This window comes from Typopeltis vanoorti, chromosome 10, assembly GCF_054136105.1.
Source record: "Typopeltis vanoorti isolate ZY-2024b chromosome 10, IOZ_Tvanoo_1.0, whole genome shotgun sequence".
NCBI lineage: Eukaryota > Metazoa > Arthropoda > Arachnida > Uropygi > Thelyphonidae > Typopeltis > Typopeltis vanoorti.
The window spans coordinates 47,880,451-47,893,939 of NC_143558.1; the positions used below are offsets into that span (position 1 = coordinate 47,880,451).

The window sequence follows — 13,489 nt, forward strand, 5'->3', positions numbered from 1 at the left end:
CAAGGTCATTATAGCAAGTTTTCCGAACATCATCATTAAATTCCTGATATATACCCTCAGGAGATGCACATTATATTATGATTGCACTACATGAAAAAGTTACATCATTTACCAACCTCCAATCGACAATTTTCCTCCTACATACATCTTGATCTTCCTCTGGGTTTTATTTCTGCCAACCAATCAAACAAATGCTTTGCTAATCTTTCCTCTCTCATTCTGTTTAAGTGACCATAGAACCCGAGATTAGCTCTGTTAATATATTAACGAATGCTAACAATATCAAGTTCTTCCTCATTTTAATATCATACTGCCACTGATGTCATCTGTTCACTCCCCTGATCTTTCTCAGAACTCTCATATCTGTAGTCTCTAGTCTCTGATCAAGTGTTTTATTTCTAACCGAACTTTCAGATTCATAAGTTAAAATTCGTTTGAACACTGTCTTGTATACAGTTAATTTAGTGTTTTGACTAATTCTTCTCTTATTCTATATAAATTTATTCAGCTTACTTCCTACCTACCAGCTTTACTACTGCTGTCAATTTCCCATATTTAATTTGCTATCTTAACTAAAAATTGTGCCTAAACAGATGAAATGTTTTACTTGTTCTATAAGTTCTCCATTCAGGATACAGTTGATGCTTTCAATGTTTCAGCCAATTTTCACCGTCTTTGTCTTTTTATTACAAAATTTCATATAAAATTTATTACAAGAGTTATTCATTTTAATCAGGGAATCTTGCAGACTTGTACTGGATTTATTTAGAAGTAAAACATCATCTGCATAAAGGAAAGAACTGAGATTAACATCACCAATTTGATACTGACAGTGTGCTCCTGCACACTGTCAATATCAAATTCATTCATTCATTCCTAAGATTGGCAATTCAACAGTCTCTGGAAACTTCATTCTCTTCAAATCCTCTTCCAGTTACCATTCATATAATCAGTTGTCACTTCCTTCCAGGCTGCAATGATGTTTCTAATACCATTCATAATACCAAAGCCCCTTACCAATCTCTAAGTGGCTGCTTATTGTTAATTTTCTCAACCAGTTCCTTAAAGGGGCACTGCAGGTAGGGCATGAAATTTGAAATGACATTCTGGCCATATTTGGTGGAAAGGAATAGTACTTCTACAGGAAGTAAAGATCATCAGCCATTCAAATTCTTGGTTGGCCATGGACAATGTCAAGCACTAACAATGCTCTGAGCTACGATAATTTATGCAGCACATCACAAAGCATACAGTACAAGAAACCCTATGAATAGGTATAAAAGCAGATGACCTCACTGATATTTCCTCTTGTCAGTAAAAAAACAAGTGGGCACAGGAACAGTGATAGAATACTTGATGGTTTAGGAGTGGGAAACAAAAGTCAGCTGGTCTAATGAATCCTGCTTCTAGTTTTCTATAATGAAAGCAGCATGACTCAATGGACTCAATACATCCTTTCATGCTCATCTTCATTCATCTAGTAACAGTTATGTCCAGCAGGATAATACACAGTCAACAAGCAATGCTCATTCAGGAATAGTTCCAGGAGCATGACAAGTGACTTCGCCTTATTTTACTGGTCTATTCAGTCACAGGATCTCAATGCAACTGAACTGAAAAGAGTTGCTCACAACAGAGATCATCCCACAGTCGAACTCCTCATGTTTAACTCCTCCTGAACATCATACTTCTTCCACCACACTTGGCTTCTCTGAGAAATAACAGGGTTACTGCTCACTAATGAGTAGGTGTAATAATAAACTATCGATGCAGTGTGCAGAGTTCAAATTATATTTGCTGTCACAATCTAAATATTACTAAAAACATAACATAGCTTGATATACATAGAGATATTAAATAATGCTCTTGTTACCTGGTTGCACCTTCCAAGCTTCTTTCTTTTTCATGCTTTAAGTGATTCAAAGCATCCCACCTATTTATATGTTACAAAGAGGACTTTTACTATGAAATATATAATAATGCTAAATGCAAAATAAAAAACATAAACTAATAACATAAATGATTTATTTACATTAATATTACCAAGAACTCTACTTGCTAACTCCAGTAGGAGACTCCTCCTCTTTCCTTCTATACCATTTTGCTAGCAATTATAAAAATGTTGTCTTACCATGTAAAACCAATGCCCAACAATACTCGAACTGCTTTAGCCATATCACAAATTTATACTAGTTTCATCAATATTTTGGAATTGCCATTTGATGTTTTCTCCTAGACCGCCAAAAGTTAGCAACTCATAACTGTATGTGCACATGCATGTGCATGAGCACGTACACGCACGCACGCACACAAAGTAACATTCAATCAATTTGCAGGATCATATTCTAAACAGGACACTGCAAGTTCTGTCAGTGTTGAACTTTCTTAGTGAGCAGATCTTCAACAAATCTTTTATCCAAAATTGTGTGTATATTTCATTCTATGTAACTTCTTTGGCATTCATTCTCAAGACTTTCAATTTCATCCAAAATAAAACTGAATGAAATGGTTTCTGTAGGACAAGAATGTTGTTTGCATCTGTGCAGTATTATGGTGGGAGGTAGATGTTTTTCACCACAGAAGGCCATTTTCATTCCAGTGCTAAGATACCAATATATGTCAGTATTGTTTATTATTAGTTAGTTGAAATATAGTTTCAATATACCAACCAATTACAAAATTTCTCTTAATTACTGGTTTCTAATATGTCCTGAAAGAGATCCCCCCCCCCCCTGCAACACACATCTATATAAATTTGGTTTTGATGGAAGTACATACCACAATTTGTGAAGTGCCCTCCCAAGATCAAATACAGCAAAAAACAATTTGTCCTCACTTGTTGAAAATGAGCAGGTAGGGCAAATTTTGACTTCTGATGTTGGATCATAAAGTCTAATGACAACCACAGTCTCTGTTGTAAGATAACATAACATTTGTACCTTTGTGATTTTTTAGTGGCATTATTTTTTCATGTAAATGGCCAAGTGAAAAAAATGATTCTTCTACTGGTGTGGAAAGGAAAAAGAGAAAAACAACTGATTTAGGAAGAAAGTGAAAATAATACATATATTATTTTCACCTGTTCACCTTATTTTCAGTTGAATTCTAAATTCTTTTGTAATCCTCCTACACACCATGCCAAAGAGAGTATGTGAAAAGTTATATCACCATTCTGTATATCAGCTTTATTTCTAACAATTGACAAAAATCGTCAAGAAATATAAAATTCATACCTTATTCACCCCCCCCCCTTAAGAAAGCTTCAATCCTGGCTTCAACCAGAAAAGCCTAAAGGTAACAACTTGAAGTATCCAGATGTGTACCATCTTTGGTGTGGCTGTAATTCCCCATATTATGGGCAAACAGAAAAATCATTCATGTCAAAGACCATCTTAGAGATATCACCTATGGAAGAATCAGGGCCACAGCCTTATCAAGTCATGTATTTAATTCTTCTGATCCCTGTGACCATCAATCCACTATACATTATACATTCATTAAACTGGGATAGATAGATCCAAAATTATTTACACATGCCATGATGAACATGAAATAAAAATCTTAGAATCAACAGAAATTGCACTAAATCCTGTTCACTTAATGTCTAACTCAGCCACAACCTTGCTGATTGTTACTCCTCTGCTTTTCAGCTATGGCAGTTGCAAGACCATCCTCATGCATGAGAACAACACAGCTAGCCTGTGAATTCATTCTAATATGAGCAATCCATTAATAATTTAGAACTTTGGTGATGTACCCAAGTAATGTTTTTTTATGTATCTCGTTTTTTTCCTCTATGTATTCTGCATCCAATGAAGTCTTCTAGAAAGATGAAACTAGTAGTGCCTTTGAAAATAAATTAGGTATTTTTTATTTTAACATTAAGCTATGAAAACATTTTATATGGGATTATATCAGACCAAGTATTGCCCTACGTGATGACAATATAGCCTGATGGATCTCGACTCTTTCAGAAGATAATGCTCCATGTTGGTTCCCATTGTGCAAGCATTGACTTAGCATTGAAATATCTTCAAAAAGCATATCAAAGCATTTTGTGTGTTTCCTTAGCTGCCTAATTCTCCTGCTTTGGATCCTATTAAGCATTTGTGGGACAGTGTGGAACATAGAATCTGCTGGTTGATGCCAGTGCTTTACTTGGTCACTGACCTTGAGGACATTATTCTGCCTAGTTGGTCCAGAATACTTCAGGATACCTTCTGTGGTTTAGTGGAGTCAATGTCAAGCTGGACTCCACTAAACATTTATCTCAGTCAAAGAAGGCCCAATACACTATTAGGTAAATGGTCATGTTTTGGTTCACAGGTGTGTGTGTGTAAATAAACTCTACACATGGGGAGTGGCACCTGTTGATATGTTTCTTGAACACTTAAACGAATAGTGAACTGTGACATTAGCATACTTTCATTAAATGTGAGGGCAGGTATTTTAGGAAACAGTCTTGTAAGACTGCATGTTCTTCCTAGCAGACTTAAAAGACTTAAGAGAACTGTCAATTAGTTTTCTCCTCATAGAAGTACAATAGTCTCTTGATTTATATCAATATGAATATACACTGGTTTCAGCATTTTCTAGTAATTTCCTTAGTTTTCCTCAAAAATGCTGGAATATTGTATTCATACTGCTGCCACAAAAAGTCACTACAAAGCATTACTGAGCAGACCAAGCACTATGTCTTATGTCTTGGATTACCATGTTGTGTTTGGTAGTAACTCTTTACTTAATGATGAATTTATTTTAAATCTCATTTGTGAACTTCAATACTTTACTGGGTTTATAATATCTATGCTACAATTTATAGAGGTTTACTGTACACTTTAACACTGTGCCTTTTTAATAAATTTGTTCTTTATTAAAAAAAAAAAAAAGGCACAAAATGAAAACTAGAACCATGTCTGGTCATAAGAGCAGAAGTGCAACTTGTAGTGAAAAATACTGCTAAAATACCATGCAAATATATAATTCAAAGAAAAGATTAAAGCCATTAGAAGAATGGAGGATGGACAATCAAGTTCTGCTTTCTGTACATAGCTACAGAAAGTAGAACTTGATTTCCCTGTATAATATACTGGTACTATCACAAAAGGACTGTGAAGGTACCAGTATATTATACAGGTATAAATGTAATTTTAATATATGTATATAATGTTTATGCTTCAAATATTAAAATTTTTATAATATTGTATGAGAGGGTCTCACCTGGAATGCATCTCATTGAAATACATTTATAATTTTGGTTTGATTTACTTTGATTTGGAGGCTGGTACTTGGGCATAAATCAAAGGAATTACTGTACTCCTTTCATTCATTTGATTATGTATCTTTTCAGTATACCACATCTTCTACATCTATACATATATTTTGGACTTTTTCCCAAGTACAATAATCTTATGTTTTTTTATTAAAAGATCGCACTTTCGATGTTGGTGGTTATAATTATAACTATTCTATAACTTTTCATATAAAAAAATTACAATAAATAATTGCAATTTAATTAAACATAAATATAAAGGGGGAGTCTCTGTAGCTCAGTCAGTTTCAAAAATGCTCTTTGGTGGAAAGACATGGAATTGAATCCTATCTACGATGCAAAGAATCTTTATCAGGGCTTTTCAACTGAAAGCAAATTAGCCAGTCTCATAATGGAGATGCCAAGTAAACTATATAAAGATTGATGCCTCAATCTTTATATAGTTTATAAAGATTGAGGCATCTTTATAACAATGCAGAAATATTTCCTCTCTTGTTCTACTATTAATGTGTGTGTTAACCAGAAATGAAAAGAATTACAAAAAAGAAAACACACACAGATGTGTGTTCAGACTGCCTCTTCACTAATGCCATGGAAAATTCACTGACATCTAATACTTTTTTTTATGTTCTATTATTCAATGTTTAATTCATATATTAAAAAAACTCATTTTGAAACTAAACACAAAAAATCCCTTCAGGCTTAATAAATTTCTAAACATTAATTATAATTATATTTGAAACAATATTTATACTGACTGGACATGAATCTGTCTCTGTCGGGCTTTAATGGCATCTAGTTGGCTGTGTCTGCTAACCACAAATTCCTCAACTAAGCGATCAATGTCTTCCACACGTCGACTACTTGCAGAGAGATCAGTTAAGAAATTCTGTAAAAATAATGTCAGCTGTAATCAGTAGTTCTGAGTATAATGATTTTAAGAAATCTGTTTAAAAAGTATATTTTATTTATTATTATGACAGAGAAGATTGTCTGTGAGGGGTTAGTCAAGTTAAACCAAAAGTTGCTGGTCACTGAGTAGTGTTTCATTACTTTGCTATGATGAGCCAATAAAGCTAAAATATGTTTTCTTTTATGTGTAGAAAGGCTTATGTTTTCGTCATATACATGTTGATTAATTTTGATGGTATATATTAGAACACAGACATGAAAAGTAAGTAATTATTTATTGACTTACTGCTGATATTTCGTTGGTATTATAACCAGCCTCTTCAGAGCACAAAAAACAGTTTGTCACAGCGTGCGAGACTACAACAATATAATGTAACAATGGGACTAGTTTGAACAATTGCAGCAAAAGACAGACTAAAGTCCTAATTAGATGCCCTCTATGTTAAAAAAAGAACAGACAGAGAAAGCAGGTACTAGTTATGTCTTAAGATGACCGTCTCCCAAATCTTAAGCAAATTTATACAGCCATATTTGTTGAGATTTGGGGTATGCTTCAATGCTTCTGTTGCTTCTAAGAACAATCTCTCTGACTTGTAAAAGCTTCTGTGCAGTACTTTTGTTTTCTTCCAGTTGATCCTGTGTGCAGGGGTATCCAAAGCATGTTCTGCTAGACCCGACTTGCCATAGCGATAGTGCTGGATGTATTTTTTTTTATGTTCACTGATGTGGATGTCCACAGTTCTTCCTGTTTCACCATAGTAAGCTTGATCACACAAAGGGTACTTCGTAGACTCCTAGATGTGATAATGGAGAGATGCTGTCCTTGGGTGAACAGATGAGAGTTGCCAATTTGACACACAGTCTGAATACAGTGTATAGTTGATGTTTATTGAGCACTCTAAATATCTTTTCCAATATGCCTTTTATGTATGGAATGGTGACTGTTGTGGTTCTCCATGGTGGTGGGTGTGGAGGGGGAGAGCATTTAATATTTTGTCTATCTTATGGGGATTATAGCCATTGGCTAAGAAAGTGTGTGTAAGTGAGCCGGTTCAGCAGTAAGAGCATTGTCACTTGAACAAATTGCTCTCGCTCTGTGGGTTAGTGTTTTTAGGATACCATGCTGTTGAGATGGTGTGATTGTTTATGTAAATATCTCCGTGTATATGTGGGTTTTCTATAAAGTGAGAATGATAAGGAACCATATGGAAGATGTGCGATTAGTGTATCCATGAAGGGTACAGTTATTAGCAAATATTGGATACATTCTTAGCACATTTAAATAGCAAACACCCAAAAATTCACTTTACAATGGAACTGGAAGCTAATAACTGTCTGCGCTTCATAGATACACTAATCACATATCTTCCAGACTGTGACAAATTGTTTTTTTGTGCTCTGAAGATGCTGGTTATAATACCAGCAAAATATCAGCATTAATCAATAAATAATTATTTACTTATCAGTCTGTGTTCTAATATATACCATCAAATTTAATCAATATGTTTTCTTTTATTCTGTGGTAATTTTTAAATAGTTTTATGATACAGGTACATATATGGCTTATTTTATAATTATTATCAGACCTTCACAGAGTCAAAAGACTCATCATGAGAGGTATCATTCTCTCTCTCACACAGTTTATCATGCCATGCTACCTTAAATATATTCCTCCATACACATTACACTCTTAAACAATGTATTTCAATAATTCACTGCTCTCCATGCAAAAAAACCCTCTCTCATCCCCTTGCTCACACCCTCCATATACAACTTTCTGGGATGGCCTCTTGTTCTCCCCCTACCTTCTCGATTCTATGTAAAATCTCTTCCACCTTAATCTGGTAATAAGCCCTTAGCAACTTATATGTCTCCAGCATATCCCCTCCCCTCCCCCCCCTTCCATTATCAGACTCTGCAAATTGCATTTTCTGGATCTGTCTATTCATACTCAACATTCCAGAGGTCAGAAACCACTTTAGACAATCATCTCTGGACTCTTTCTAATACTTCTGAAACTGAGATGCAAAATATACAGTATACGGTAATCCATATGCGACCTGATCACAGCCTTATAAAATGTAACCATAACCTAGCCAATTCAACACATCATTCCCATAATCTGCTGTGCTGTCCTTTCCAGACAATTTTAGCAATGCATTCCCAAAATTTTAGGTCCTTGTCCACCTTCACCCCTAGATCTCTCATTTGCTTTATCCCCCTCCAAGATCTCGCTCCATGAATTGTATCCTCTGCATTTCATCTTTGCTTCCCAAATTTTAAAACCTTATACTCTGCAACACTGAACTGATAGTTCAGACCTTCACAGAGTCAAAAGACTCATCATAAGAGGTCTCACTCTCTCTCACACACACAGTTTATCATGCCATACTTTAAATAATTCACTGTCTCCATATACATTACACTCTTAGACAATGTATTTCACCAATTCACTGCTCTCCATGCAAAATATCCTCTCTCATCCCCTTGCTCACACCCTCCATCCTCAATTTAGCTTTCAATTTTCAATTCAGTGCATTCAAGCCCTCTTGCAAAGCCACAGTATCCACTCTACAACTGATAGTTCTCTCCAACTTGGTATAATCTGCAAACAACTGCATATCACCATTCAGACCACTCCCAATATCATTTACATACAAATCAAACAGGAATGGACCGAAAACAGATCCTTAGGTACACCACTAGTAACTTTCCTCTTCTGGGATATTGCTCCTCCATAGACAACTTGCTGATACCTATCAGACAGCCAATTACCAGCTTTTCATGTGGCAATCTATCAAAGGCCTTTGTAAAATCTAAATATACCATAATTTATGCATCACTTTTATCCAACTCATTTGTGATCCTGTTATAATCTTCCTTTAGCAAATCCATGCTGACTATCAATATCTCTAGCACTTTAACCAACCCTCCAGACAAACAGACCAGCCTATAATTCAAGGGCATAGTCTACCTCCTTTATGAAGCAGAACAATTCTGCCTTCTTTCTACTCCTGTGGAACTTGGCCAAGTATAAGACTCATGTTAAAAAGGAATGTCAAAGCTGTTGTTAACTCCCAGGAACATTCCCTCAAAACACATGGTGAAATGTCATCAAGTCCTACAGCCTTATTAACCTCAAGTTAATTCAATTTCTCATATATACCTCTTACTCACTTACTAATGATTCCTCCTCCTCCTTCCATTCCTACTGCATTCAAGTTCTGCATGATGTCACATTCATAAGAATGAGATATCTTTATGAATTTTTCATTAAATACCTCAACAGTACTTATCATTCTACCATTTTCACATGTTTTTTTAGCCTCATTAGCTAACTGCTACTCGCACTGCACTTTTGCTATTCTTATCAAGCAAGTTGGCTTCCTTGGCTGCTCTTTGTATTCCTCATACAATTGGTTGTTACCACTCATCTTGTGCTGCTTCCATAATACCTTCTTCTCCCAGACTGAATACTTCTTTTCAATAAATTCCAGGCTGTGTTATGTATATTTAATGTCTGCAAGTCAGACAGCCCACACAGTGCGTGCGTGCGTGTGTGCGCGCGCACGTGCCTGTTATTAAGACAGAAATTTCTAAAAAGAAGAAAGAAGGCACTATTCAGTCATCTCTTGATAATTTCTAAGGAAGGTTTAATGACCAAATTAAACATTTTTTTTTAATATTTTTCTATTTTCTCATGTTATTTATAGTATATAATATTACTTTACATTAATAACAACATATTTGAAATGTAATTTGTGTGTGCATCCTCTGAATAAAACTACAAAAATAACTTTTAAAACATGCACTACTGTATACATATGGAAAGGTATACACCATTAATGTGTGGAACTCTTTCATAAGCTTGAGTCTGTCCATGTCTGTTTCACTAGATATTTTGCCAATTTTCAAACAAAATTTAATACACTAGTTTTCATAAATTAATGAGCAAAAAGAAAAAGGCAGACACCCACTATACCTGAGATGTGTTTGTGCCAAGAGAGGCTGAAGGTCAGCCAAGAAGAGAAATCTGGTCGTGTTTTAATACCTGAGTATTATCAAAAGTAAGGGGAAGTTACCTGAGATCATCTTTCTTGTGGGAAATTATACAGGACTGTGTCTTAGTAGTGTTGAAGTTCACAAGGCTTTATCTTTATCCTATTGAAAAATAACAAGGAAATCAGAATTTAAGGCATTAGTTATGGAGGATCTCGAGGCTATTAATGACTGGGCATTACAAGATTTTTCAAATGAGGAGAAAGACTGGAGTGTACAGATATGAATCAGCACAGATATAAATAGGAATTGAAGTCAGTGAGAGGGAGGTCTTCGGCATCAAATGCTGAGAATAACCATGTGTGTTTCTCCATGTCAACCTGTCACTCTTTGGTACCCTTGTGATACCAAAGGACATGAGGTAGAGAATTATTGGGTGGAGGTTGTTCCAAGATGAAGAAAACTTAGATGAAGTTATGGTCTGAGTTATAAAAGAAAAACTGATATCTACACTGCATTTGGAAGGGATATTGTTAAGAAGAGGTCAAGGTCATAGGCTGGATGATGAAGGGAAATCTCGTATTCTGGTAGATAAATGGACTATCTGTATTATGTTGTTGTTAATGGCAAATACCTCGCATCCCTACCTATCAGACGAGTGGAAATGGAGAAGGGAAGCCAATTTGAGTTGTGGACATCAAAAGTTCCTAAAGAAGATGATCTCACTATTTGGGTTTTGACTGCAGAAAATAAAGCTCTGGAAATAGATACTTGAAGGGACCAAAGTGATTATCAGTATTTGGTAAGTGGTAGAGACAGCAAATGAATGCAACATGAGTTGGTAGGGAAATTTGGAGCCAAATCAAATCAATTCTAATGAATGAAAAAGTGTTGCCCTTGTGGCATGCACGGTGCAGTTTGAGCAATGAGGTGACCAGCTAAGGTTCCATTAGGAATAATAAATCTGGTTTTGTTGACTAGATGGTAGCATGCATTGTTTTTATTACTGTTGAGGCCACAAATGTTCATAATGTAAAGATGATTAATATCTGGGTTTTTCTGGTGGGGGAGGATATTTTTGGTAGGATTTTTGTAATTTTTTTTATTAAAAGAATTGGGCTTTTATTGGTTGTTAATAAATAAAAACATTGGAAGATTCATTTAAAAAATAAAATTTTGTAAACCTTGACATTTGATATAGTCATCAAACTTCTCAAAATTCAAAACATCAGAGTAGCAAATAAGCCTATCCTTACCATATGCAACCTTCTTTGGTCTCCAAAGGACAATAACCCTTCTGTAAACATCCAGGGACCTACAGAATTTCTTGTTCTTATAATCTTCTCTACATTGATGAGAGTTGCAGAAGTTTTGAAATAAGAAATAAGTAACATGTTTTATATATATATATATATATATATAAAACAGAGAGGAAAATTTGGGGCTGGCTTACCCTACTTCTAACACATGCCATGACATCGATTGGGACAAAGTTCCTATGCCATATCTTGAAGAAAACTTTCCTTTTAGGATTAAAGAATCTACTGTCATCATTTATTCACATGATTTGCTCAACAAAAACTGAGGACTTATGCTAAATGATATTTGGAAATCACTAATTAGATTTCATAACATATCTGACTTCAATTTTTCAGCCAATCATCTCCAAACAATGCTAAAAAACAAATGATGCATGTCATGCTTCACTGGCTCTACCTGCTTCGATTGTTAATACTATAACAGTTTCTCTTTTTTTTTTTTTACAATAATTTGTATTCTGTTATTTTTATATTTATTCATCCTGAAGAAGCCAATTGTCCTTTCTAGTAAAATTAGTTTCTTTATATGTTTCTATTTGTTAATTACCCATAATAACCCAATTCTTTTCATAAGTGAACTCATGAGTGTCAAGTTTACAATTTTAGGTGTTAGATTTTTTTCTGTTCTGCAGTAAGACCACATTTTAATGTATGTGGGATTAAATAAAGAGTAGGGACATGCAACAGGAGGTGAAAGCATTGCAGATTTAGTGCCCACACAGAATTAAGACTCCCATGCATGACTTGGACAGTTCATAATATTTCCATTTACATATTTCACTATACTTGGACTCTGTCTAGGCACTAACTGGCAGAGTAAGTAGCAGCAGGATTTACTGCTAGCTGATTAGGAAGCCTCCAGATTTGTTATTATCAGGTTCTGTCCCATGTACAGGGGTCAGTATATTTTACTGACAACACAAAAATGAAATACATTTCAGAAAGTTTGTGCCACTTCTGCTAACAGAAAAACAACATTTTCTAATGAAAAATGGAACACCACAAGTAAAATTTGGCTCTGTGACTTTTTATGTATCTAAAACAAAAAAAATGGGCTGTGATAAATGTTAGAACAGTGTCAAAAATTATGAACAAATGGAAAAATCCTGCTGATTTTTTATTCTTTGTAAAATTACATCAATCCTGGTAATTTCTAAACAGATCTCTTAAATTTATTAGCATGCCTTTAAAATAGTAAAATTACGTACTTTTCACAATTGATATAATTTATATTAGTTACCTCAAACTTTTTTTTCATAACCTCAACACCTTCTTTTGGATCTTCAGATGTTAGCATTCTTTCCTAAGAAATAAAGTATTAATCAAAGATCCTTTCAATTAAAGAAAAATACTTTCATCTGTTAATAAACTTGTAAATAATTAATACACTTGATGAAAAATTAATTAAAATCTGTTTAAGAAAAACTCCATGAAAGAAATGTGCTAGCATAATATTTTAAATCATTTTACTTTCTTGTCATGGCTAGGAAATTAAACAAGAAAATAGAATGTAGCTACTATTTAATATTTAATAAAATAGAATGTACTACAGGTTTACAAAAATCTTTCATGAGTGGGAGTAATATAAAAATAATAATAATAATAATAAATATATATTTAATAAGATTAAACAAAAGAACAAAAGAATCATATAGAAGACTGAAAAACTTTCATATTAATAAATAAATAAAAAAAAACATTTGGATTCAGGGCCTTTCTGTTTAATAAAATATATACTTTTGAGATCTATTTCTAATCATAGAATTAATTATTAATTTACTGATTCCCATTATTAATATGCTGTTTTTTTACAAATTAATAACTATTATTACATAGCGATAACATCACAGGGGTTCCTTAAAGATCAAAAATAGATAACTGGAAGAAGACTTCCACATAATTTAAGGAATGCAGAAAACTGACTAGAGTTTCTAACCTAATGTTTAATCTTCACCTTCACTTTGTGTGCCCCATAGTTGTTATACAC

General features: G+C 34.2%; 1 protein-coding gene across 1 annotated transcript in view; it reads right to left on the reverse strand.

Annotated features, from left to right (window-relative positions):
- Positions 1 to 13,489, reverse strand: part of kst (spectrin beta chain, non-erythrocytic 5 kst) — a 687,893-nt gene that overhangs the window by 440,379 nt on the left and 234,025 nt on the right. Inside the window, exons 22-24 of the mRNA XM_090398802.1 lie at positions 12,743 to 12,805; positions 6,031 to 6,161; positions 1,874 to 1,933 (exon numbers count right to left, since the gene is read on the reverse strand). Coding sequence (XP_090254928.1) covers positions 1,874 to 1,933; positions 6,031 to 6,161; positions 12,743 to 12,805 — 254 coding nt within the window. The remainder of the gene's footprint in view (positions 1 to 1,873; positions 1,934 to 6,030; positions 6,162 to 12,742; positions 12,806 to 13,489) is intronic.